We start from the raw sequence: 25879 nt of genomic DNA on the forward strand, positions 1-25879 counted from the left end.
GTGGTGCATATATGAAACGAAACACAAGATTACTAATACTCCATTAAATTCCATTCAGTACTCTAAATGTACTCTTCAGGTTTCCCAGTACATACTTCTGATGTTGAAAAATTATCTAGAGCCCTGTAGATGTGAATGGTTTTGATATAGGATATCAATATTACTAAGTGCCTGGGATTCTTCTTACAGCAAATACAGAAAACACAACTGTATTACGAGGATGAATCAATGTTATGATTAATGTCATCTTACATCTGATTAATTTATGGCTATGATTTGTTCTTTATCATCACATGTGCGACACCTCCCCAAATGTTTCAATAGTCAACAAAATACAATATAAAAGCACTATAACTATAAAACATGTTCAACAATGTATACATTAATAAACCATTCTGAAATATGTTGAGTATTGGCACAAACTGTCAACTTTACGTCTTTCTTCTGATTGGCTGGTCACAACCAAGCCGCCATCTCATTGGCTGGTCACAACTACAGCATGACACCTGATTGGATGATCACAAAGGAGACTAATTGCAAAGATTACAACTTTACAAATAACAACTTTTTGTTTATTGCATAGAGCGACAGTTGCACTAAAAAAATGTATGCAATAAACAGGAAGTTGTTGTCCATAAAGTTGTAACCATGGTTACTGACTTTCCAACTAATAGAATGTCGATCAAACAGTTAGCGAGACTGATTGACCAATCACAATTTAGGTTTGCTCTTGTCCACGGTTTTCGTCTTCTTAAGTCCGCCCTTGCTGAAGCCGGAGATGGAACTAAGTAGAGCACCACGCCCTCCTGATGCCGCTGGGGGTGGGGCACTGGAAGGGGGTGGAGGAGCAGGTGCTGGTGGGGAGGTGGGGAGGGGCACCAGAAGATGGTGGGGAGGAGGAGGTGGAGGAGGAGGTGCTGAAAAGAGAAAAAGAAATAAATTAGTAAGCACCTGTAAAAATAGTCTTTTTTCAACAGTAAATATTTCATATAAGCATCAATGGTCCACATCCATATGGGAGAGAGTGAGTTTGATTTTACACTGCTTTTAGCAATATTCCAGCAATATCATGGCGGGTGGACACCAGAAATGGGCTTCACACATTGTACCCATGCGGGAATCGAACCCGGGTCTTCAGTGTGACGAGTGGCCACTTTAACCATTAGGCTACCCACTGCCCCATATGCATATGTAATAGTAATATCGATACTTTTCAAATCATATCGGTCAATACACCAACATTGTAGGATCATCCCATAGGATTTCCAGAAAGAACTGGTTCCCAGCAGTTAAACATAAGAGTAAAACTGATCGTTTGATACGTCAAATATCTAAAACTACATAAGGTCAATATCAATGATGGACCTAACATACACCATGCACATACACCACCCAAACGACTGACTGACTGAGTTGAGTTTTACGCCGCTTTTAGCAATATTCCAGCAATATCACAGCGGGGGACACCAGAAATGGGCTTCACATATTGTACCCATGTGGGGATTCGAACTAGGGTCTTCGGCATGACGAGCCAACGCTTTAACCACTAGACTACCCCACCGCCCCCCACCCAAAAAAGCCCAGCCTAGCACTATCAATATTATTCATATGGAATATGTTCACATTTCAAATAGAGATCACAAAGACACAATCCCTGTCTGCACTGAAATGAGAAGAACCTGCCACATATTCAGAGAATGAAACACCTTCAATCGTGCAGAATGTAAGCATTTTTGCAGCTTTGAGACTGACTGGAATCAGTGAGTTGAGTTTTATGCCGCTTTTAGCAATATTCCAGCAATATCACAGCGGGGGACACCAGAAATGGGCTTCACATATTGTACCCATGTGGAGAATTGAACCAGGGTCTTCGGCCTGATGAGCGAACACTTTAACCACTAGGCTACCCCACTGCCCCTGAGGCTGACTGGAAGTGATGAACATATCAACTAACTGTAATGTTGTTGCAGCTTCGAGACTGCCATAATACTGACTGAGTTTGGTTTTACGCCGCTTTTACCAATATTCCAGCAACATCATGGCGGGGGACACCAGAAATGGGCTTCACACATTGTACCCATGTGGGGAATCGAACCCGGGTCTTCGGCGTGACGAGCCAACGCTTTAAGAATTAGGCTACTCCACCCCCCCACGGCCATAATAACATGAAATAACCACGTTGCTGTATATGTGGAAGAATAAGTCCAAAAACAGCATAAAGATATGTTTACCATCATCCCCAAACATTATCTAGTAAACAAAGGATGAATAAATGAAAAATATAGAAACAGTCTCATCATCAAGACAATTAGCAGATAAACTGTTTCTGTTTTAAATGTTGAGGTGTCAAATGTTGATGAAACATTGCTGTATCTAGTTGTGTTCAATCAAAGGTTTTTATTATGTATCTTATTCTCTTATGACAAATATGTTTTAAAAACTAGAACCAAGCCCTTTGTAGTGATCAGCTTAATGACCAGAGGACCATCCAGATAGTTTTTAGACTATAAAGTATGTGTATTTGCATGTATCTGAATATGGAAACAATTGAGTGTTACTATATCCTGGCTGCAATAAGGATCATTTACATAATGTAGGAACCTTGAGATGCATTGTTAATACAGGGTTGCATAAATACCCACATAATCAATGTTATGCGGCATATTACTGTTCTATGAAGCAGTGTTAAATGATTTAATTATCAATACATAACTACTTAAAATAGTTTAGTTGTATTTCCTTGATATCAACAGGTATTTTGACAGTCACGCAGATATGATGATTAGTTGTTAGTAAAGTTTTGTGACCTTTTGTAAGTCTAGTTGATGAGAAGACTGTATTAGACTGAAGAAAGTGAGAATCTGTACATACACACTGTGAGGCTTGAATCTCTGGGCCTAGATTTTCTAAATGATTTTTTACATCAAGAATGATGAAGGATTTTAAAAAATATCAATTATAAATACAGTCAAATTCCGATGAGTCGAATGCCGGTGTCTCGAATATTATGTATAACACGAAGTACCTGTCGGTCCTGACCATTCCCTGCTATTGTTGTCATCATTTGATTTCCGGTTACACGAATTCGTCTCATAAATACACACGATGACTCGAAATGGAAATTTGGTCCCGTGAGATTCAAACAATAGTAATCTTGTATACATAAGCCGAAGTCAGTCAATGAGAAGTTAATTGGTGTTGCTAACTGATCCAATTAACAAACCAGCGCGGCTCGCACAATTCTGCTAATGTCGGGTGAGTTCAAAAGGCAGATTAGTGATTTTACGGAAACGGAAGAATTAGCACATGACATTGAGTTAACTCAATCAAATCAGTTGCGTTATATAGCAGCTTTCATTCAGTTATTACTATTCATGATCTGTATATCATGGCGGAGTTACAATGTTCCCAGCAATCTGGAGGGATAAACAGATCGGAAACATCAACTCCAAAGCGTGGCATTCTAAAAGTGCACACTATTGACAAGAAGTTTGCAGCGATCACTGCAGTGGAGGCAGGTACCAAATCAAGAGTGAAATTATGCGAGAGAGTTTGAAATTCGCCTAACACTCTTTCTACTTGGTTGAAAATGGCAGATAAGATTAAAGAATCCATGTTACAGTCAGGTGCAAAGCGTCAGTAGGTTAAAGGAGGCTAAGTTTCCTGAACTTGAGGAAGCACTACTCAAATGGTTTAAGATAGCGCGGGACCAAAATGTCCCAATTAATGGTCCATGTCTATGCCGAAAAGCAATAGAACTAGCAACGCAACTTGGTATAACAGATTTTGTTGCCAGTACCGGATGGCTGAATCGGTTAAAAGAGAGAAATGACATTCTTTTCAAAGCTGTTTGTGGGGAATCAAAATCTGTAGATACCTATGTCTCGAATACATCGATAAGCCGAATCTTTTACTTGGTCCCCAGCGATTCGACTCATCGGGATTAGACTGTATATTGTCCTCAATATTTGCTAAAATCTTGAAATATTAAAAAGGCAACAAAAACCCAAAACATCTTACTCACTGAATGATAAAAATTTGTAATTAGATATTGTCTAGCTTTCTATAAACACATGTAACTGCTGAGATTAGCCATATAGATTTATTCCGTTAAATATGATATTTTATTAGAACATTTACTGCAAACCTTCCAAACACACTCTGTGAAAGAAATATTAATTAGCTTTCTCCAGATTTGTTTATTGATGTGTTTCAAAATTTAAATAATCATCTGTATGGATAACTGATTTACTGTATATTTAAACACTGTTGTGTTAAAGTTCAATTGACCTACACAAATACTTCAAGTTATCCGAGACTCAACAAGACTGAAAATTGCAAAAAATGAAGAAGTGTATAAGGATCAATCTTACACTTCATGACCATCGTTTGACCTTATGTGACATTTGAACAGGTATTTTGAATGCTGATCACTGCAGATCATTGTGATTATTGTGAGATCATTGTGGATTATTTAGCCATGTTTTTACACATCTCTGAAGTTTGAGGGTGGTCAGTGATTGTGAATGCCATGTTACTTCTCTATGTGGTTGTCAGCAACTGGTGAATCCCTGTGACGTCATTGGGAAACACTTTGCTTTTACAATCTCCAACGTACATGGGAACTCCGTCAGATTTACAATAAGTATCGTAGGTTTGTGCATTCTGCAGCTGTTTTAGGATAGTTTCTAAAATGTATATGGTACCTTCACCTAGAGATAGCTTATCTTTGAACATAGTTTGTAAAGATTACTCTTAGCTGAGACCATTTCGTTAATCTAGTCCCTGCACACTAAACCACCTCCGTGGTGTAGTGGTTAAAGCGTCCACCCTGAGCACGGAAGGTCGCGGGTTCGATCCCCGACCGTGTCATACCAAAAGACGTTAAAATATAGTACTTGTTGGTCCCTGCCTGGCGCTTGGCATTAATGGGTACAACAAGGACTGGTCGGCTCGGAGTCAGTATAATGTGTCTGAGTGGCGTATTCATGCTTCACCGCGGCATGGTATCTCAGTGGGCTAGCACTATAAAACCAGCTTAAGTCTCGGCTAGTACAAGCAGCCGCACCACATACACATACACACGCATGCACGTCGTCATATGAGCGAAATATTCTCAAGCACGACGTAAAACCCAATTTCACCTCACCCTGCACACTAATGTCCTGTGTTATCCTCAAGACAGTTTGGTTTCAATTGTTTAATTATCATTATCACATAGTTATCATTATAATGCCATCTTCTCTTTCTGGTTTACTGCTATTTAGGTTAACTTACAAAAGGCAACAAAAGACAGCCGAGGTTAGCAGCAAGTATTATTATATGCCATTCTGAGCAGTAGCAAGTATAGTGATTATATACTTCTATCTCTCTAAGTTTCCACCAATGAGATTCTGTCACTATATGAAAAGGCAAGAACAGATGTTGCCAATACTGATGTGCTGAAAGAAAGGAGGATGAAGAAGAGATCAAAGACTTATCCACAGCTTGTCTGTTGGCAACATGGTCCGATATTGTTTGGTACCAAAACATTCATGCAGACATGTAGGAATATATATGTCTGACAATTTAAACAAAAGTGAAGAGAGCAAAGATTCATCCAAAACATGTACGTTGGCAACATGGTCCGATATTGTTTGGTATCGAAACATTCACATAGACACACTGGAATATATATGTCTGACAATTTACACCATTAACAACACTTTCATTTATCAGAGCAACATTTACACTTTACTTGTAGACAACACACAGTCACCATGCGCAATAGCAGTGTATTGTCATTGTCATTATTAATATGCGTGCTACAGAGAAGATTATAATGCTTATATGTTGTCTCGCTTCTTGACCTAGGACTGCACGACGTTACCTGGTCTATAAACATTTGCGTTACAAAACAACATCCGCAGCGAAAAAGTAACAAACTTGGATTATATACACTGAATAGCAGTAACAGATGTGGTTATGGTATGCACAAAACAAATGCACAACATCTACCGACAGACACTACGATGCAATTAAGCTTGATTTGCCAAAGCCAACAGACGTTGCAAAAGAAGTGGAAACTGAAATAGATAGTTGTAGAGAAGTAGTACTAGACATTCTGCATGCACCCACATGAGACAGACAGTTTATACCTAACACTGTGAATTATGATCTCTGTCAGGTCTCAGCTAGTTGTCGCCTGTAGGGGAAAGAAATAGTGGTCATCGAATTGGACACTGTATGAGAGTTATCTGCCCCTATCACATGCAAAACTGTCGAGTTTCGAGCACTTCTAAAGTGATTTTCTTTGGAGGCCCGTTTGTCTGCTGCATATCCTTTCTTACAAAGGATGATGAGTGAACGCTTTAACCACTAGGCTACCTTACCGCCTGCATACAAAGACTGACTGACTGACTGAGTTTAGTTTTACGCCGCTTTTAGCAATATTCCAGCAATATCACGGCAGGGGACACCAGAAATGGGCTTAACGCATTGTGCCCATGTGGGGAATCGAACCCGGGTCTTCGGCGTGACGAGACAACGCTTGAACCACTAGGTTACCCCACTGCCCCTGCATACAAAGAACAGTCACCAGTACTGAATGCTAAGTTTAAAATGAGTAAACAGATACCTAAGTACAATGGCTCTGTGACGGCACCGACAGTACAGGAAAACCTAGAACCTTTCCTTAGTGTATATACTGTATATACTGTCAGTAGAGCATCGTATCCCAATTGAGTAGATCAATGCTCATGCTGTTGATCACTGGATTGTCTGGTCCAGGCTTGATTATTAACAAACTGCTGCCACATAGCTGGAATATTGCCGAGTGCAGCGTAAAACTAAACTCACTCAGTAGAGGATTGTCAGGGCACTGCTGATGGATACAGCACATTACAAAAGATGAAACAGTAATTCTTGTCACAGAAGTAGCTGTTGGAACTTGTAAATGTTGGACAAAGCCTTAGTTGTAGGACATGGTTGTAGCTGATTAAACATGACCATTTTAGACAAGACCTTAGTAGCAGCTTCAGAAATATGGACATTTTGGACGAGGCCTTGGTTGTAGCTGATTAAACATAAACATTTTAGACAAGACCTTAGTAGCAGCTTCTGAAATATGGACAGCCTTCTGAAATATGGACATTTTGGACGAGGCCTTGGTTGTAGCTGATGAAATATGGACATTTTGGACAAGACCTTAGTAGCAGCTTCTGAAATATGGACATTTTGGACAAGATCTTAGTAGCAGCTTCTGAAATATGGACATTTTGGACAAGATCTTAGTAGCAGCTTCTGAAATATGGACATTTTGGACAAGGCCTTGGTTGTAGGTGATGAAATATAGACAATTTTGAACATTTCTGTAGTTTAGACATGGACTTGGTAAAACATGAATAAAATTTATTGCTTATAGAAAAACTGCCAGTGAGTCATGTCTCTTAGTCCCTGTGGGTGACACATAGTGAGTGATCACTGTGATGATGAGAGGATTTACTGGATATGGTCATAAAGCAGTGTACCTGAGTCCATGATGGATGTGGGTGATGGTGTAACAGAAGACGATGCAGCAAGCAACTACTACAACGCCACACTTAGTCAACAATATATCCGCCTATCTTTGTGTCAACAACCATTTTCTACAGAGAGTTGCTACCTAATTCTAGGATCGGATATGTGTTTGTAAACAATGTGCACTATCAACAAACACAAAACATTTAATGCAGCGACGGTTCCATAAATTAACTAACAGACTTTTATCACTGCCCCCTCCCAACCGAACGTCTTATATCATGTCACTGTCAAACTATTACCTGCAAAGAAAATCACTTTATGTATTGCCTTGTTTCATTAGATGTTTAACACACCACCATTCATGATTCCTGTGAACACTTGTTACAATCAACCACAAATGTCAATCTCACTTTGCACAAATATGATAAAATATAACACTTAAATGCTCGAAACCTTACCATTTCAATAAATTTCAATTCATATCTCATAATTTTCAAATTATGAGGATATCCCATGCAATTGTTTTGTTATGTTCAGCTTTTCAATTGGTCAAAACTTTCTTTGGAAATAGACAGGCAAGAAGTTCTTCTTCAAGAGAACTTGTTCTCTTAAGGAGAAAACAAATATGATGCCTGTGTTGCAAAAATTGGACATTAATTAATGAAAGATTGCCCCAAATGTTCATTCTTTTTTTTCATGAGCACAAATGTTTTCATAGAAATGGTTGTCATGCTCACCAGCCATGACACAGTTAATCAAAACCCCACCATTATGATTGGGTGTAATGTTAATCAATAAGTTCCTTAACAGCACACGTTCAGACATGTTAAATAAGCAATAAGAGGCACCGGACAGTTTCACTACAAGAAATGATTAATCCCCAGTGTCTACAGAAGTCGGACAGGAACAAGAATAGCAGGAAAATCACACAGTCAGTGCAAGGGGAGATAACTGTGTACCCACCTGCACCTGTGGACATTGGACTAGCTGCAGGAGGTGATGTAGGAGCTGGGAATGATGACGACGATGTTTGAGACGTTGGTGATGTTGGTGATGTAGGAGAAGTTGGTTCTGCATCACCATTCTCTAGAGCCTTCTGTTAAAATGATAAAATGATTTACAATTTGTTTGATGTTTAACACAATACTCATCAATATGCAATCTATTTGACAGTAATGGAAGCGCGGTGGCTGAGTGGGAGTGATCTCTGTGTGCTGGCAATTACTTGCCCCACTCTGACAGTGTGGAGTTTGAATCCCGGAAGGGACTAAGCCAAACAAAGGTACATGTACTACAATCTGCAATATCACAGCGGGGGACACCAGAAATGGACTTCACACATTGTACCCATGTAGGGAATCGAACCCGGGTCTTCAGCGTGACAAGCGAACACTTTAACCACCAGGCTACTCCACCATCCATTGATCTATACAGACATGCAATCATCCAATCCAGTCTGACCATCCAATCCACCTGGTCGCTTCTTACAATCAGCACAGGTATATTTGGACCTAACCTAGACTCTCCACATGGTCAATGTTGGGATTTCATCTGAAGACTCTTTACAAGGGATTATTATTATCTCTGGTCAGAAATGTATATTCTTATCTCTCTCTCTCTATTTTTTTTTTTATTTACCATTTTTTTACTTGTTTATAGGTACAGTACATGTGGTCAACGTATGACATTGATAAGTACAATTGTGCTGATATACAAGATTACAAAAGCAATCAATGATATTTCTATTAAAAAGTCTGCAAATGGCATCAGATGTATGTATGTATGTATGTATGTATGTATGTATGTATGTATGTATGTATGTATGTATGTATGTATGTATGTATGTATGTATGTATGTATGTATGTATGTATGTATGTATGTATGTATGTATATTTTTATCTCTTAGTTGAAATAAAACACTGTTCCGCAGGGTGTTATAATGAGTTGGGTTTAATGCCACTTTGAACAGGACTTCAATTATATCCTGGGAATGTCAAATCTTTGAAGGGCATTTAGAAGTGGAATGCACAAGAAAAGCAAGACATGAGGATGTCAACTGGGAATGTCAGTTTAAAGTGGGGGGAAGCCCAATGTAGAGGAAGTCTCAGATGTGTATTATTCTGCAGGGATGGAAATAACCCATTGCCCGACGTCCGAGTCCAGTGTTTTTTTCTGTCGGCAAGCAAATTTGTATATCACACTGTACCGGTGTCCAGTTGACTTTCCAATGTTAATTATGTTGTTAATTTAAAAAATCAGCAAGAAAACGGTTGGTATACTGGAAAAAATATCAGGGCAAGTGACTTTACATGTGCCACTATACCGGAGTACACTATCAATTTTAAAGTTATTTTCACCCCTGTTCTGGTGAATCTGACAAGCATGAGTATGGTGCTGAAAGACCAAGAGAGTTACAGTTTTCTGGCATACCCTAGTGACGTAACTCTGCATCTTATGTGACTAGTCAACCAGTGCCCCTGGGTTAAAATATGCACTAAGAAGTAGACATTTATATTCATCAGTATTGTTGATTCATCTGATCTCCCGTGTGAGTGAGTGAGTTTAGTTTATACGCCGCACTCAACAATATTCCAGCTATATGGCGGCGGTCTGGAAATAATCGAGTCTGTACCAAACAATCCAGTGATCAACAGCATGAGCATCAATCTGCGCAAATGGGAACCGATGACATGTGTCAACCAAGTCAGCGAGCCTGACCACCCAATCCCGTTAGTCGCCTCTTACAACAAGCATGGGTTACTGTAGGTTCATCCTAACCCGGACCTTCACGGGTATCTGATCTCCTGACTCAACAATGCTTAGCAAGACTCTTAAATATGGACAACTTGTCCTCAACCTTCAGTTGCCTTGGTTACCAGTGTCTCAGTGTGTCTTCCCATCCCGAGTAACCATGGTGACTATCTCAACAAGAAATCTGCAACACTGTCTCACCTTCCTCGATTTTCGCCTCTTTTTCTTCTCATCCTCTGACATGTGGAATTCTTTTGCTTTCGAGATGCGCTTCACTTTTGAAATCTGGAAGCAAAGCATAAACATGATGAAGAACATGTTGTACAAATCACTCTGAACTGGTTTCCCCTGGAGCAACCATGTGGCTGAGATCAAGTGATATCCTATTTATTAACACATTAAATATCTGATGTGAGTGATAAGTTTTCTTATATGGGGAAACAAGCTAAAAGAGGGTTGCCTGTGCTTGACGATCATTTGTTCACTTGTTTCTTTCAGTCATTTGGTTCCTCTTTGATCAACAGATTCTTCTCAGGAACAAAAATAGAAATATTATTGATTGATTCCCCAGACTGCACTAATAGCTGCTGAACTTTCTATCAGTAAGATGTTGGAATTAATCCTTACCAGTTTTTGTTCCTCTTTGAGCCGTTGTTCAAACTGGTCCCGCGCTGAACGCACAAACTCCTTTAGTTTGCTGGGAACCTTCAGCTGTGGCTTCTCCATAACACCCAAAGTTACATCAGCAAACAGCCTGAAATTAAACCATCGATGTCTGGCTGTCCCTCCAACCACACCCTTAACTGGGTAGTGGAAGTTTACACATACTCATATCCTTATTCAGAACCCAATCTCTGACTCAAAAGGCCACACTAACATGTCTTCCTCATAGACGTATGAACCTGACCTGGAAAAATACTGTATTTGATCAATAACACAGCTACAGAACAATCACTCAAAAATGGGGATTGTGTTCTTTTGTCAAGGGACCACACACAATGGTGCCTGTGTTCAAGGGACCACACAGAATGGTGCCTGTGTTCCTGTGTTCATGGGACCACAAAGAATTGTTCCTGTGTTCCAGGGACCACACGGTGTGGTGTCTGAGTTCCTGAGTTCAAGGGACCACACAGAATGGTGCGTGAGTTCCTGAGTTCAAGGGACCACACACAATGGTGCCTGTGTTCAAGGGACGACACCGAATGGTGCCTGAGTTCCTGTGTTCAAGGGACCACACAGAATGGTGCCTGTGTTCCAGGGACCACACAGAATGGTGCCTGTGTTCAAGGGACCACACAGAATGGTGCCTGTGTTCAAGGGACCACACGGAATGGTGCCTGTGTTCCTGGGACCACAAAGAATTGTTCCTGTGTTCCAGGGACCACACGGTGTGGTGTCTGAGTTCCTGAGTTCAAGGGACCACACAGAATGGTGCCTGTGTTCCAGGGACCACACAGACTGGTGCCTGAGTTCCTGAGTTCAAGGGACCACACAGAATGGTGCCTGTGTTCCAGGGACCACACAGAATTGTACCTGAGTTTAAGGGACCACACAGAATGGTGCCTGTGTTTAAGGGACCACACAGAATGGTGCCTGTGTTCAAGGGACCACACAGACTGGTGCCTGAGTTCAAGGGACCACACAGAATGGTGCCTGTGTTCAAGGGACCACACAGAATGGTGCCTGTGTTCAAGGGACCACACAGAATGGTGCCTGTGTTCAAGGGACCACACAGAATGGTGCCTGTGTTCAAGGGACCACACAGAATGGTGCCTGTGTTCAAGGGACCACACAGACTGGTGCCTGAGTTCAAGGGACCACACAGAATGGTGCCTGTGTTCAAGGGACCACACAGAATGGTGCCTGTGTTCAAGGGACCACACAGAATGGTGCCTGTGTTCAAGGGACCACACAGAATGGTGTCTGTGTTCCTGTGTTAAGAGAGACACACAGAATCATGTTCCTGTGTAAAATCAGCAACACAGAATGCGCCCTGTGTTGCTTTATTAAACTGTGTTGTTTTATTAAACTTTAAAGTGGCTATACTCTCAAGGATTCCTGTATTAGAGGTCCTACTCACGGATGAGACATGAGGTCTGTTACACTCGGTAGCCCGTTCTTGCAGGCCTCAGTCGTCAGTATAGATTCTAGCACAGATCCTGAAGAAAAAAAGAAATTATGAACAATTTCCACAAGTTAATTTCATGGATAAATTGTGTAGCAATGTAAATCAAAAGGCCAATGTATGTACTCGACTACTCTAACATGGCAGAAAGTGAGTGAGTATGATTTACTGTTTCTTGCCACTTTCAGCAATATACCAGCAATGGACACCAGAAATGGACTTCACACATTGTACTCATGTGGGGAATTGAACCCGGGTCTTCAGTGTAACGAGCAGACGCTTTAACCATTAGGCTACCCCACCGCCCCGCATAGCAGAAAGGGTCTCTGAACAACAAAAGAGAGCTTCCAAACACAATCACCCTTGAACACACGATGCTAAATGTGTTTTCTGTTTGCTAGATATTTTAACGGCACATGCGGACTAGTTTGTCCTGACTCACGTATCTGTGCCGGGCAGTCAGGTGGGAAGCCATCACAAGACGCAGTATTCAGTTGTCTACCAAATGCCATCTCGTACAATAGATGTCCAAAGCAGTACACATCTATCGCTTCTGTGGTCTGAAATAACAATAAGTTTATTTTCTTGTTTACTGTTACACTTGAGTCTGTAAATAATTGGGGTGTTTAACCTACAATCCAGTTATTGATATCATGAGTGAGTGAGTGAGTGAGTTTAGTTTTACGCCACTTTTAGCAATATTCCAGCAATATCACGGCGGAGGACACCAGAAATGTATTGATATCATGAGCAATGGTGGACACAATTAGGTCATCATGACATGCATCAACTATCAGCAAACATGACTATCCAATAGACTCGATTCTTACAGACCGCCGCCATATAGCTGGAATATTGAGGAGTGCAGCGTTAAACAACAAACAAACAAACAAATCCCTCTTCCGATAACCATGGTTCCCAAGGACTCCAATTCTGCCGGGGATCTTCATGGAAAGAAAAACAAGGTAACATACCTGGATCTTCTTGAACTGAGTGAAGAAGGGTCTGTGATACGAGGGCAGACCGAGCAACCAGTTCTCAAGCTCCAGCAGCTGACAAGTGCTGCCATTTATGATGATGTTGCCAGCGTGGAGGTGACCTAAAACAGATGACACCACTCTACTGACAAACATGGACATTTCCCAAGGGATGATCAAAAGAGAGGAAAGCCTAAGGGCCGGGTTTGTCAAACCACTGAACAACCTGGCTAAAAAACAAATATATGTTGTTGAAATACTTGTGTTAAATGCATCAAACAACTCTCACTCATTTTCCCATGGAAACAATACTGTTGATGGTGATTCTAATAAATCCTCTCAAACTAAGGAAAGAATATTCACATGGTTGTATTTAGTATTCCAAACAAACTGGTTTTGAGTTTTGCTAACAGTTTATATATTTTCAAACTTTGAGTTGTTTTAATAATGCATTTCTCAACATTGTTCATTGCATTAGTGAAACCTAAGCCTCAAAATCTCTTTGATTATCTAACAGAGAAATACAATAAATCTCCACGAAGTAGCCCATTTCATTTGTCCTCCCACGAAATATTGCTGGAATATTGCTAAAAGCTGCGTAAACCATACTCACACTCTCACTCTACCAATCTGTAACTCCAGTATATACATGATCATTCTCGGTATACACACACACTAACCTCAAGATCTCTCCTTGATTGTTGTGATTTCAGATTACCTGCCCTTGATTTTCCTGAACATTTTATGGACCAATCACTGACTGAGTTTGGTTTTACGCCGCTTTTAGCAATATTCCAGCAACATCACGGCAGGGGACACCAGAAATGGGCTTCACACATTGTGCCCATTTTGGTATTCGAACCCGGGTCTTCGGCGTGACGAGCCAACGCTTTAACCATTAGGCTACCCCACCGCCCCTATGGACCAATCAAATGTGAAGATAAGGAGAAAAAGAAACAGGAAACTAAAGAGTTCAAGAAACCAAAGAAGCGTCAGTTTCAGTCAACATGAAGACATCCCTTCCATCAAAGTGATTGTATATGTTGGGTTTTCTTTTGCATGTCAGTCAGTTTTTCTATGCCCAGTTTCTCCTAAATAAACTCTACTGTAATCATTGAAGAATGTCCACCATGTTGTTGATATAGCAAACCTAACATTGAGGCTGCTTTCTAATATATATGCTGGTAGTTCCATGAGTACAGAAATAATCAAAGTTCATGAAAATCAAGTGGAGGTAATTTGAAATATAGAGAAATATAGATGAATGGATCCACAGGTTAGTGTAGGTGTAACAAATAAGAGCCCTTGAGATATGATGGGAATTTAAAATATACTGCCAATAAGTTATATTCTGTTCATTGACGTTTATTTAAATTTTATGTGTTATTTGTTTTATTTGTTATTATAATAGAAGTACATTAACCCTGACATAAAGCCATTCATTTCAGCTAGACAAAACACTAGTGAGTGAGTCAGGTATTACACCGCTTTTAGCAATATTCCAGCAATACCAGAACAGGGCGTCACCCATTGTACCATGTGGGACATTGAACCTGGGTCTTCAGTGTGATGAGTGAACACTTTAACCACTAAGCTACCCCACCGCCCCCAATACACAAAGAAACATACTTACCATAAGGAAATCCCTTGTCTTGTAAAAATTTTAATGCCTCCAATATCTGTTTTCCAAATGTTTTGATCGTCCCCATGTTAAGAGCCAATAAATTCTTCGGATTTCCATATTTTTTTAAACAGTGTCCTTTAGGCTTGCACTTGCAAATCATATCTCTTAGACTGCCATTTTCACTGAACTGACGAATCACCATTCCTCCATTCTCATTGGCTGTTGCAAATATTGTCGGATGTATGTAAGGATGCTGTAAAAGGAACAGGTCAAATAGTTTCAATACAAATGTTCTACAACAAAGGTACTGGGAAAGGAACTGTTATGATCTGGCTAAAACAAACAACAAAAGAGTTGAGATAGGAATTAACTAACCTCACTAAACCAAACACCAAATGTGCCAAGATAGGAAATGCTATAAGCTGGCTAAACCATACAGCTAAAGTGCCAAGAAAAGAACTGTTATAACCACACTAAACCAAACAGCTAAAGTGCCAAGACAAGAACTGTTATAACAACACTAAACCAAACAGCTAAAGTGTCAAGACAAGAACTGTTATAACCACACTAAACCATACATCTAAAGTGCCGAGACAAGAACTGTTATAACTACACTAAACCATACAGCTAAAGTGCCAAGACAAGATTGTTATAACCACCCTACACCAAACAGCTAAAGTGCCAAGACAAGAACTGTTATAACCACACTAAACCATACAGCTAAAGTGCCGAGACAAGATCTGTTATAACCACACTAAACCAAACAGCTAAAGTGCCGAGACAAGAACTGTTATAACCACACTAAACCATACAGCTAAAGTGCCAAGACAAGAACTGTTATAACCACACTAAACCATACAGCTAAAGTGCTAAGACAAGAACTGTTATAACCACACTAAACCAAACAGCTAAAGTGCTGAGACAAGAACCGTTATAACAACACTTAACCAAACAGCTAAAGTGCCGAGACAAGAACTGTTATAACCACACTAAACCATACAGCTAAAGTGCCAAGACAAGAACCGTTATAACCACACTAAACCATACAGCTAAAGTGCCAAGACAAGAACTGTTATAACCACACTAAACCATACAGCTAAAGTGCCGAGACAAGGACTGTTACAACCACACTAAACCAAACAGCTAAAGTGTCGAGACAAGAACTGTTATAACCACACTAAACCATACAGCTAAAGTGCTGAGACAAGAACTGTTATAACAACACTAAACCATACAGCTAGAGTGCTGAGACAAGAACTGTTATAACAACACTAAACCATACAGCTAAAGTGTCGAGACAAGAACTGTTATAACCACACTAAACCATACACCTAAAGTGCCGAGACAGGAACTGTTATAACCACACTAAACCATACACCTAAAGTGCCGAGACAAGAACTGTTATAACCACACTAAACCATACAGCTAAAGTGCCAAGACAAGAACTGTTATAACCACACTAAACCATACAGCTAAAGTGCTAAGACAAGAACTGTTATAACCACACTAAACCAAACAGCTAAAGTGCTGAGACAAGAACCGTTATAACAACACTTAACCAAACAGCTAAAGTGCTGAGACAAGAACCGTTATAACAACACTTAACCAAACAGCTAAAGTGCCGAGACAAGAACTGTTATAACCACACTAAACCATACAGCTAAAGTGCCAAGACAAGAACCGTTATAACCACACTAAACCATACAGCTAAAGTGCCGAGACAAGGACTGTTACAACCACACTAAACCAAACAGCTAAAGTGTCGAGACAAGAACTGTTATAACCACACTAAACCATACAGCTAAAGTGCTGAGACAAGAACTGTTATAACAACACTAAACCATACAGCTAGAGTGCTGAGACAAGAACTGTTATAACAACACTAAACCATACAGCTAAAGTGTCGAGACAAGAACTGTTATAACCACACTAAACCATACAGCTAGAGTGCTGAGACAAGAACCGTTATAACAACACTTAACCAAACAGCTAAAGTGCTGAGACAAGAACCGTTATAACAACACTTAACCAAACAGCTAAAGTGTCGAGACAAGAACTGTTATAACCACACTAAACCATACAGCTAAAGTGCCAAGACAAGAACTGTTATAACCACACTAAACCATACAGCTAAAGTGCCGAGACAAGGACTGTTACAACCACACTAAACCAAACAGCTAAAGTGTCGAGACAAGAACTGTTATAACCACACTAAACCATACAGCTAAAGTGCTGAGACAAGAACTGTTATAACAACACTAAACCATACAGCTAGAGTGCTGAGACAAGAACTGTTATAACAACACTAAACCATACAGCTAAAGTGTCGAGACAAGAACTGTTATAACCACACTAAACCATACAGCTAGAGTGCTGAGACAAGAACTGTTATAACAACACTAAACCATACAGCTAAAGTGTCGAGACAAGAACTGTTATAACAACACTAAACCAAACAGCTAAAGTGCCGAGACAAGAACTGTTATAACCACACTAAACCATACAGCTAAAGTGTCGAGACAAGAACTGTTATAACCACACTAAACCATACAGCTAAAGTGCCGAGACAAGAACTGTTATAACCACACTAAACCATACAGCTAAAGTGCCAAGACAAGAACCGTTATAACCACACTAAACCAAACAGCTAAAGTGCCGAGACAAGAACTGTTATAACCACACTAAACCATACAGCTAAAGTGCCGAGACAAGAACCGTTATAACCACACTAAACCAAAGAGCTAAAGTGCCTAGACAAGAACTGTTATAACCACACTTAACCAAACAGCAAAAGACCCGACATATGACCTGGCTAAGCCAAACACCAAATGATATAATGGCAACATTCTGTGTTGTGTAGATGTGTAGCCCTTTGATACAAACTTCTCAAAGCTCTTCCACTTTTCTTCACAGATCTTGCAGATCTTCCAAGAGCTAAAGAAACAGCTTTAACTGTGTTAGTATCTACACTGAATCATCCCTCCAGGAGTTGTTCATCCATATATCGTATCCTTACTTAATACTCAGACGTCTAAATGGCCCTCAAAGAAGTTACGAAAAGGAGAAGTAATATATTTCTGAGGGACACCTGGTGTTGGCCACTTCTGTTCCAGGTTACACCTGATGAGCGTTGATTGAAAGACAGCCTTACCTGAATGGAAGTTAGAACTTTCATCAATGCTGACAGTTCCTTCTCTCCTATTGTGCTGTCTGGACCATAGTCACTCTGTAGAAGTAAAAACATATTTGGAAATTATAACTATAAATTGTACATTTATATACTTATCCTATCTAACGTCTTGTACTCTCTCTCTTCAATTTGAAACACTGAGTGGAAATGAACTGCAAATAAAATCCTAAACCTACAATTTTTAGTGAAACTACAGTTTGTGACCTGTGGATACAGGTGGGCAAGGGAAGTAACTCTATATTCAATCAGGCCACAAGTCCACTGTGGCAATTCTTCAAATATGACCTATTCTCCTTCAAGATTACCAACACTACGCCGCAGTGATGGCTTAGCACCACAACCCTGCCACAGGCTAATTTGCATATCAATCATGTCACCAGACTTTTCTCTTGTTTGTAAACAAACATGCTTTTTCTGAAATCAGAAGACTGTCCTAATGCAAGATTTATTTTCAGCTTTCCATATTGTTTTGGATAGTGATACAGATATTCTTAAATAACAGCAACAGTGACATGACAACAGTTGAAAATCTATTGAATTTACTGTGTAATATGTGACGAATAATCACATGCCGGCTGCCTGTGGCTCATATATTCTGAGATTGAGAGTGGATAATGACCATCTCGGTACTATAGATCTTGATATCTGCAGACCTACCCATGAGAGCATCTGCCTCTGTTTGGGTTGACTGAGTGGCTTCACCAGGATGTAGCTCTTTCGAATCCTCCAACCTGGAACAAGGGGAGGCAATATGAGAGGAGAGTCAAAGTCAGTCAGGTTTAATATCCCATTCATTCATGCATTCATACAATGCCACTGTTTAACGTGAGTGAGTCTAGTTTTGTGCTGCTTTCAGCAATATTCCACCAATATCACGGAGGGGACACCAAAAATGGGCATCACACATTGTACCCATATACAGGGGTGGAAATAACCCATTGCCCGACGTCCAAGTCCATTGTTTTTTTCTGTCGAGCAAGCAAATTTGTATATCACACTGTACTGGTGTCACGTTGACTTTCCAATGTTAATTATGTTGTTTATTTAAAAAATCAGCAGGAAAACGGTCGGTATAGTGGAAAAATTATCAGGGCAAGTGACATTACATGTGCCACTCTAACGGAGTACACTATCAATTTTACAGTTATTTCCACCCCTGATATAAGAAATTAAACCCTGGTCTTCGATGTGACGACAATGAACTAACCACTTACCTTACATAACAATGATTGTTCTGGAAACCAAGATAAATACACCACATACACTCCATAGTGTCATCATTGATGATTGTGCTAATTATTTACCTGCATCAGGAAATGGTTCTACAACATCCCAGTTGGGTTCAGAACGGAATATCATCGAGACATGCTGAAGAGCAACCTCTGGAACAGACGAGGGAAAAACATATATAACATTTAGAAACAAGAGGCTATATCAGTCTGTGGAATCAGAGACTATATGAAGTAGATTGTATGGTCTCTGGTGGAACTGAATGTTAGATAGGCTGGAGTGTTTGGGTGAAATACACGTAGAGAAACAAATAAAGGAACACAGGAAAATTCAAGTGTTCCTTTAATATTTTTTAGTTTTCATCACCAGCTTTGAATACTGACTGAGTTTGGTTTTACGACGCTTTTAGCAATATTCCAGCAACATCACGGCAGGGGACACCAGAAATGGCCTTCACATATTGTGCCCATGTGGGGATTCGTACCCGGGTCTTCGGCGTGATTAGCCAACACTTTAACCACTAGGCTACCCCACCGCCCCCCAGCTTTGAATAGCACTGTGGTTATGAAAACTGGAAAATAATAAAGGAACACTTAAATTTTCCTGTGTTCCTTTATTTGTTTCTCTACGTGTATTTCTACCATATGAAGGTGAGCAATGCCAATCATGGTGTTACACACTGAATCCATGTGACAGTGAGTGAGTGAGCGAGTCAGGTTTCATGCCTCTATTTAGTAATATTCCTGCAACATCATGGTGTGTTCCACATATTGGTCCCATATTGGGAATTAAACCCAGGCAGTCGGCATGACAAGTGAACGCTTTTAGCACTAGACTACACCCTGGCCCAAACCAAGGTGGAATATCATAACCCAAGTATTCAGCATGCTTTTCACTTTTATCACAAGACTATCCCAGAGTCAAAACCAGGTTGTAGTCCTTCCTTGCTGTACAGTTATTTTCATCAGTGACTATGATGATAAACAATTCCGAATGAGATTTCTATAATCATTATATTCATGAGCAAAAAAACCTAAAAATCAATAAAACATTTTCATCTTGATTATTTTGAGGATGTTATGATGAGGATGAGAGAGAAGATGTTACCGAGGTGATTGGCCTGGTAGTTGCTGGGGTCCAGGAACCTCTTCACAGCAATACTGCTGGACAGCAGGTGACTCCCCAACACTATCGCCAGGAATTGCTGCAATCAGATATAAGAACTAAACAGGTTAAACAGTTTTCAATATGTCTGCTCTATAATAATAGACAAATTTGTCTGATTTCCGAAACAACTTCATTCTTGAGCACCACACCTTGTTCAAAAGTTTTGACTGCCATTATCACTTTCTAACCTTAGATGGTTGAATATGCCCTTTCACTCGTCATCTTGGATATGTCAGAAATGTAGTTATTACTTGATTAACTGATCGGACAAGAAGTCAAAAGTATACCTGGCCATTGACTTGGTAAAACTTGAACTAAACCTTACCAATAATTTTGGTTTAGTTGAGTCACAGTGGAAACAAGAGTCATCTGTTCCTGATCATTCTAATTTTGACAGTATGCTGGGTATATAAAAAAATAATAGTTCCTGCTGGATTTAGCTAGCAAAAATGGCTAGTGAACTAATCTATTAAAAATTTAACAAGCAACAGTGTTATCTATTAGTATGTTATATGCCAGTGTTCAATCCGCTGAACGTACCTCTAGCCCTCTCTGCCGGACTGCGATGAACTCCCTGTCAAAGTTACCAAACACTTTCTTCGGTGGAAGTGGAAGTTCTATGTTGGACTGACGTAGTTGAGACTCAAGATTATCAAAATCACTGTAGCGTTTCATCACCTGCCAGGAATTCTCTTTCAGGGGACCTCTTTGGACTCGGAGAATGTACTCCTGGAACACAAGACAGTAGGTTCCAAGACATTTTGAACATTTCATCATTTGTAGTGAGTGAGCTGTTACTAGTGTTAGCAATATTCCAGCAATATCACAGCAGGTGACACCAGAAATGGGCTTCACACATTGTACCCATGTAGGGAATCAAAACCAGGTCTTCAGTATGATGAGCAAATACTTCAATCAATAGGCCACCCCACCGCCCCTCAATATTTGCAGATAACTGACACATGACAACAGTTTATACCATATCCAATTTTAAAGAATTTCACATCATAAACAAAGCATGCACAAAGCATTGTTAAAGATGAAACAATTAGTTAAGGTATTATTTAATCAGCTGGGTGCTGTTCCACTAACCAATCTTAGCCCTACGCCAATCGTAAACCCCTAAAATCCCAATCTTAGCATGACGTTACGATCGGCATACAGTTCCACTAACCAATCTTACCTAAGTCAATTGTAAAGTTAAGATTCAAAGTCTAAGTTGCTCATGACCAACTTAGGATAGCTAAAATCAATCGTAGAGAAACCAAAATGGTGGCTTTCCTATTCTATGTGAAAAATAAGAGCGAGCATTTCACCGTGAGCGTCCCCTAAAATCCCCCATGAAATGAATTTGTATATTTCTGTGATGTAAACAAACACTGCACTGAAGCCTTACAAATGTCAGGCCAGTCTGACCACTGTGGTCATGGGAACACAACCGAGCGAGTCGGTGTAACACATTTGTACAACAATATTGCAACGTCATGGGACAGCTGTGAAGTGAACAATGTTCTGAAGCAAAAACATACAAATATGTTTGATTTCACTGGGCATATTTGGTGGGGGATTCTAAAGGCAGGCCGCGTGTTATTCAAGACCACTGACAGATTCTACATACGTTATAGCCTCCTCACGGCTTGTTTATTCTGATTGACAAGGTTCAGGCACACATTAAAAGCTCTGACACAATTGACATTTTTAAAGTTCAGACTTAAAATCTGTTCTCAGTATATTACTTATAATCTCGGCTGTAAATACTCTCGTGTAAATTATCTGTACATAGCGCTTTGAGCATGCCCCAGGATGTGGAATAGGCACACTATAAATATGCATTTATTATTATTATATTATGCCTGATACCCAGCGTTCACACGCACTTGCACCTGAAACCAAGGTGCTCACTACCCTAATATTTTGCTCTAGGTTTTTTCTCCACGTTTACACTTGGTTTGAAAAATACCCATGAAGGACCGGGTTAGAATATTGAACTTCAATAACCCATGCTTGTCGTAAGAGGCCACTAACGGGATCTGGAGGTCAGGCTCGCTTCATTGGATCGGATCGTGCTCATGCTGTTGATCACTGGACCTGGTCCAGAGTCGATTATTTAAGCGATACCTAAGCGTTCACTAACATGAATGCTCATGTTAGTGGAACGGGTGTAACTTTTAGCTAAGACGATTGTAAAATTGGCGTAACTAGCTAAGATTGATCTTAGATAAGATCGGTTAGTGGAACGGCACCCTGAGCAGTATACTCATAAATCTTAAGGTGAGCTATGTTCATTATTCTCAACCTCAGAGACACCAATGTGAAGACCAGTATTGCAAAAGCCAGTATTGAGAAGGCCAGTATTGCAAAGGCCAGTATTGAATAGGCCAGCATTGCAAAGCTGTTGGTATCGAAGCTGACTGCAATACCTGGCATGAAAAGGTTGCTTCATATGATAAACTTCAGTTTGCCAGTATATTTTTACGAACATGTTTGATTGTGTGATTAGTAAAGCTCTCTCAGACATAATCTGGATAACCATGCTAACCAGCAAGCAGGTGGCCAGCATTGTTGTGCAAGGGAAAACTTTGATTATATAAAACAGCTAAAACAAACAGAAAAATTGGATTCAAGAATAATGTTATCCTGCGCCACAGTCGATTGCGGGACTTCCATTCTGATTATTATGAGTGAGTGAGTTTAGTTTTATGCCACTTTTAGCAATATTCCAGCAATATCAGGGCCGGGAACACCAGAAATGGGTTTCACACATTGTACCCATGTGGGGAAGCGAACACAGATCTTCGGTGTGACAAGCAAACGCTTTAACCACTAAGCTACCCCACTGGCCCCTGATTTTTATGAACAGGAGGGTAATAACATGTCAAATAATGAGCTATATATTATCACATGAGTCTTTGCTATGACAGCTCCACTAATAAAAAACAGGAGCCAGATGTCAATTGATATTAACAGGACGCCCTTATGTATCTGTATGTGAAGGTCACTTTGACATTTGTCAATAGGCAACAGCCGGCCATCAGTTACTAGTATTAACAAACAGTCCTCCTATATTATGGTTATGTATTTGTGTCCAAGAGTCAGTGAGTCAGACCTTATTCAATACAGTATTTGAACACTAACAATTCCTGGAATTTAGATGAACTCAAACATAAGACTGCCTTGATTTCAGGGTCTGACTGGCAAATAGCAAACAAGGTCAATCAGTTGCAGGTAATCAGTAATTAGTGAATGTGAAAATGAAAATCATACTTGCCAAAAATAGTCCTGAACCAAAAGTTTGAATTTGTTCCAAGAGGCATTTTCTCATGTAATGCCCCAGAAATGACCATGATCATCATGGGTATGAGACATATGTTTTATATTTCTGATCTGTAATTCCTTGGTCATAAAAACATAACCACTGGTTCCATCCTTGTTATATTTGGGAAAACATGCATTCAAACCATTTTGGGAGCTGCTATGGAACATGTTCACCAACAATTCTTATTAATCTTATCCAAGGATCCAGGGTATACCTTCTCTGACACAACTAACCATGAAGATCGAGGATGCACAATAGATCAGAGAAGTGAGTGAGTGAGTTTAGTTTTATGCCGCTTTTAGCAATATTCCTGCAAGATCAGGGCGGGGTACACCAGAAACTGTCTTCACATGTTGAACCATGTGGGGAATTGAACCCCTGTCTTCAGCGTGATGAACTAACACTTTAACCACTAGGCTACTCCACAGCCCCTGATCAGTGAAGTGGTACAAAACTATTTTGTTTGGATATATCTACAATACAATTTTTTTATGTGATGAACAAATTCTATAAACTCATAAACTGTATCAAAATCTTATCCCTCCATTAGTTCATATATCAAGAAATAATATTCAAATCAACTAGTTACAGAAAAAACGGAGATTTACAGCTCACATTAAAACATAATTGTGTTTTCCAACACAATATGTTTATTTAGAATTTACATACATCATTGATCTCATTCTTGTTTCAAGTAGAAACTAGAATTTCATATAGCATGCAGACATTCATCTGGTAACCAAATCTTAAAAATTCAAACGTACACTGAGAAAATTTGAGACAAATCAAAATAGGGACATGTACGGACGTTCTGCCCCATGGTGACATGGTTCATGACCAGCTGATCTGCTGTTCTCTGCTCTACTCACGATATGGTCGCCATTTTTCTGAGCTGTCTCTATCATACACAATAAAAGCTGCGTGTCATCCAAAGACACCCTCGCAGAAGTCTTCTTCTCAAATAAATCGGCCATTTTGGTCTAAGGAGACATTCAAAACATTAAGCTGAACAGAATCGCGGAGCAGTCAGGAAGTCATTCCTTGTTTTCGTTTTGAAGGGGCGGTGCCATTTTGCCAGAAGTGAAGTTGGACAGACAGATTTACGATTAGTTTTGCGACATACATTTATATTATCATTGTCTATCTTTCAATCACAATATACAATAGTTCACATGGATACATAGCCAAACGTATAAAGACATCATAATATGTTTTAGAGAGATACTGAGTACTGTTGAAAACTATTATCATTTCACGACAATGAGGAGTCACGTGCCCAAACAACTCAGCAGTCGAGCACGTGTTCGGAATATTTGACAGTTCCTGCTTATTGCATATAATTTAACGAAGCAGCTTAGACCTGTTTGGAAGATTATTTTTTAGATTGTTTAAAGAAAACAAATGACAACTGTTTAACAAGCTTTATTTCATAAAAATGATTTTGTTTTTAATCATTTATCATGACCATGAATTATACTAGGCGTACATGTCGTGACTACGCATTGTGAAAGAGTCATAAATATGTAATATGTATGTACCTTGTATATTCAGTCCCGTAGCGGCAGAGTGTGGACTATTGCGTGAATGATTACGCTACAATAAGAATGAACTGAAATATTCGTGAATTAGATAATATTATTAAGAGAAATAAGGTAAAATTGTAAGATGATAGTTCATTACGTGGCCATTCATTTCAATATTTTAATGGACAATTAACAAAAGTACTTTCATGGTTTGGTATAGATTCCCCCATCCTCACTTGTCCCTTCCTCTTTCAAAATGCAAATAAATATATGGATAAGCATGTGAGTTTAGCAAGTGATTTCATTTTTCAAATAAAATACACCATGGCTATATCTCAGATTTTGGCACAATGCCACTAAGAAAATGCATCTTCATGTATTTTTTTCACTTTAACAACTTTTGGTTCAACAGATCTGTAATTGTGATAGTTGATGAATAAATTATCCGTATCATTTGTGAACAATATAAAAGTGG

The 25879-nt window shown here is 39.6% G+C and overlaps 1 protein-coding gene across 3 annotated transcripts; it reads right to left on the reverse strand.

Annotated features, from left to right (window-relative positions):
- On the reverse strand, positions 1-24961 carry LOC124270209 (PX domain-containing protein kinase-like protein). 3 transcript variants are annotated; one of them, XM_046705246.1, is made up of 15 exons: positions 24751-24961; positions 21106-21294; positions 20506-20602; positions 19473-19550; positions 18826-18899; positions 18130-18204; positions 14988-15231; positions 13352-13476; positions 12820-12937; positions 12333-12411; positions 10880-11006; positions 10454-10537; positions 8464-8596; positions 6138-6184; positions 852-917 (listed from the first exon to the last, which is right to left on the reverse strand). In XM_046705246.1, the coding sequence occupies exons 1-14, from the start codon at positions 24853-24855 to the stop codon at positions 6174-6176; spliced, it is 1539 nt and encodes a 512-aa protein (XP_046561202.1). In that variant the 5' UTR covers positions 24856-24961; the 3' UTR covers positions 852-917; positions 6138-6173. The 3 variants fall into 3 exon arrangements, with proteins under 3 accessions (XP_046561201.1, XP_046561202.1, XP_046561203.1); XM_046705245.1 differs by lacking the exon at positions 6138-6184 and having other exon boundaries at positions 1-917; XM_046705247.1 differs by lacking the exon at positions 852-917 and having other exon boundaries at positions 5090-6184.
- Between the last annotated feature and the right edge of the window lie 918 nt (positions 24962-25879).

Source organism: Haliotis rubra, unplaced genomic scaffold, assembly GCF_003918875.1.
Source record: "Haliotis rubra isolate DU_JTF1 unplaced genomic scaffold, ASM391887v1 Scf15, whole genome shotgun sequence".
Taxonomy (NCBI): domain Eukaryota; kingdom Metazoa; phylum Mollusca; class Gastropoda; order Lepetellida; family Haliotidae; genus Haliotis; species Haliotis rubra.

What these genes read in the sequence shown, in the direction of transcription:
- LOC124270209 (XM_046705245.1), bottom strand. Translation starts at nt 24,855, where the DNA reads ATGGCCGATTTATTTGAGAAGAAGACTTCTGCGAGGGTGTCTTTGGAT. An exon ending in AGAGGCAGATGCTCTCATGG is followed by an intron (nt 18,205 to 18,825) that starts GTAGGTCTGCAG and finishes TTACTTCTACAG; the next exon opens with AGTGACTATGGTCCAGACAG. An exon ending in AGAGGCGAAAATCGAGGAAG is followed by an intron (nt 8,597 to 10,453) that starts GTGAGACAGTGT and finishes TCATTTTAACAG; the next exon opens with AAGGCTCTAGAGAATGGTGA.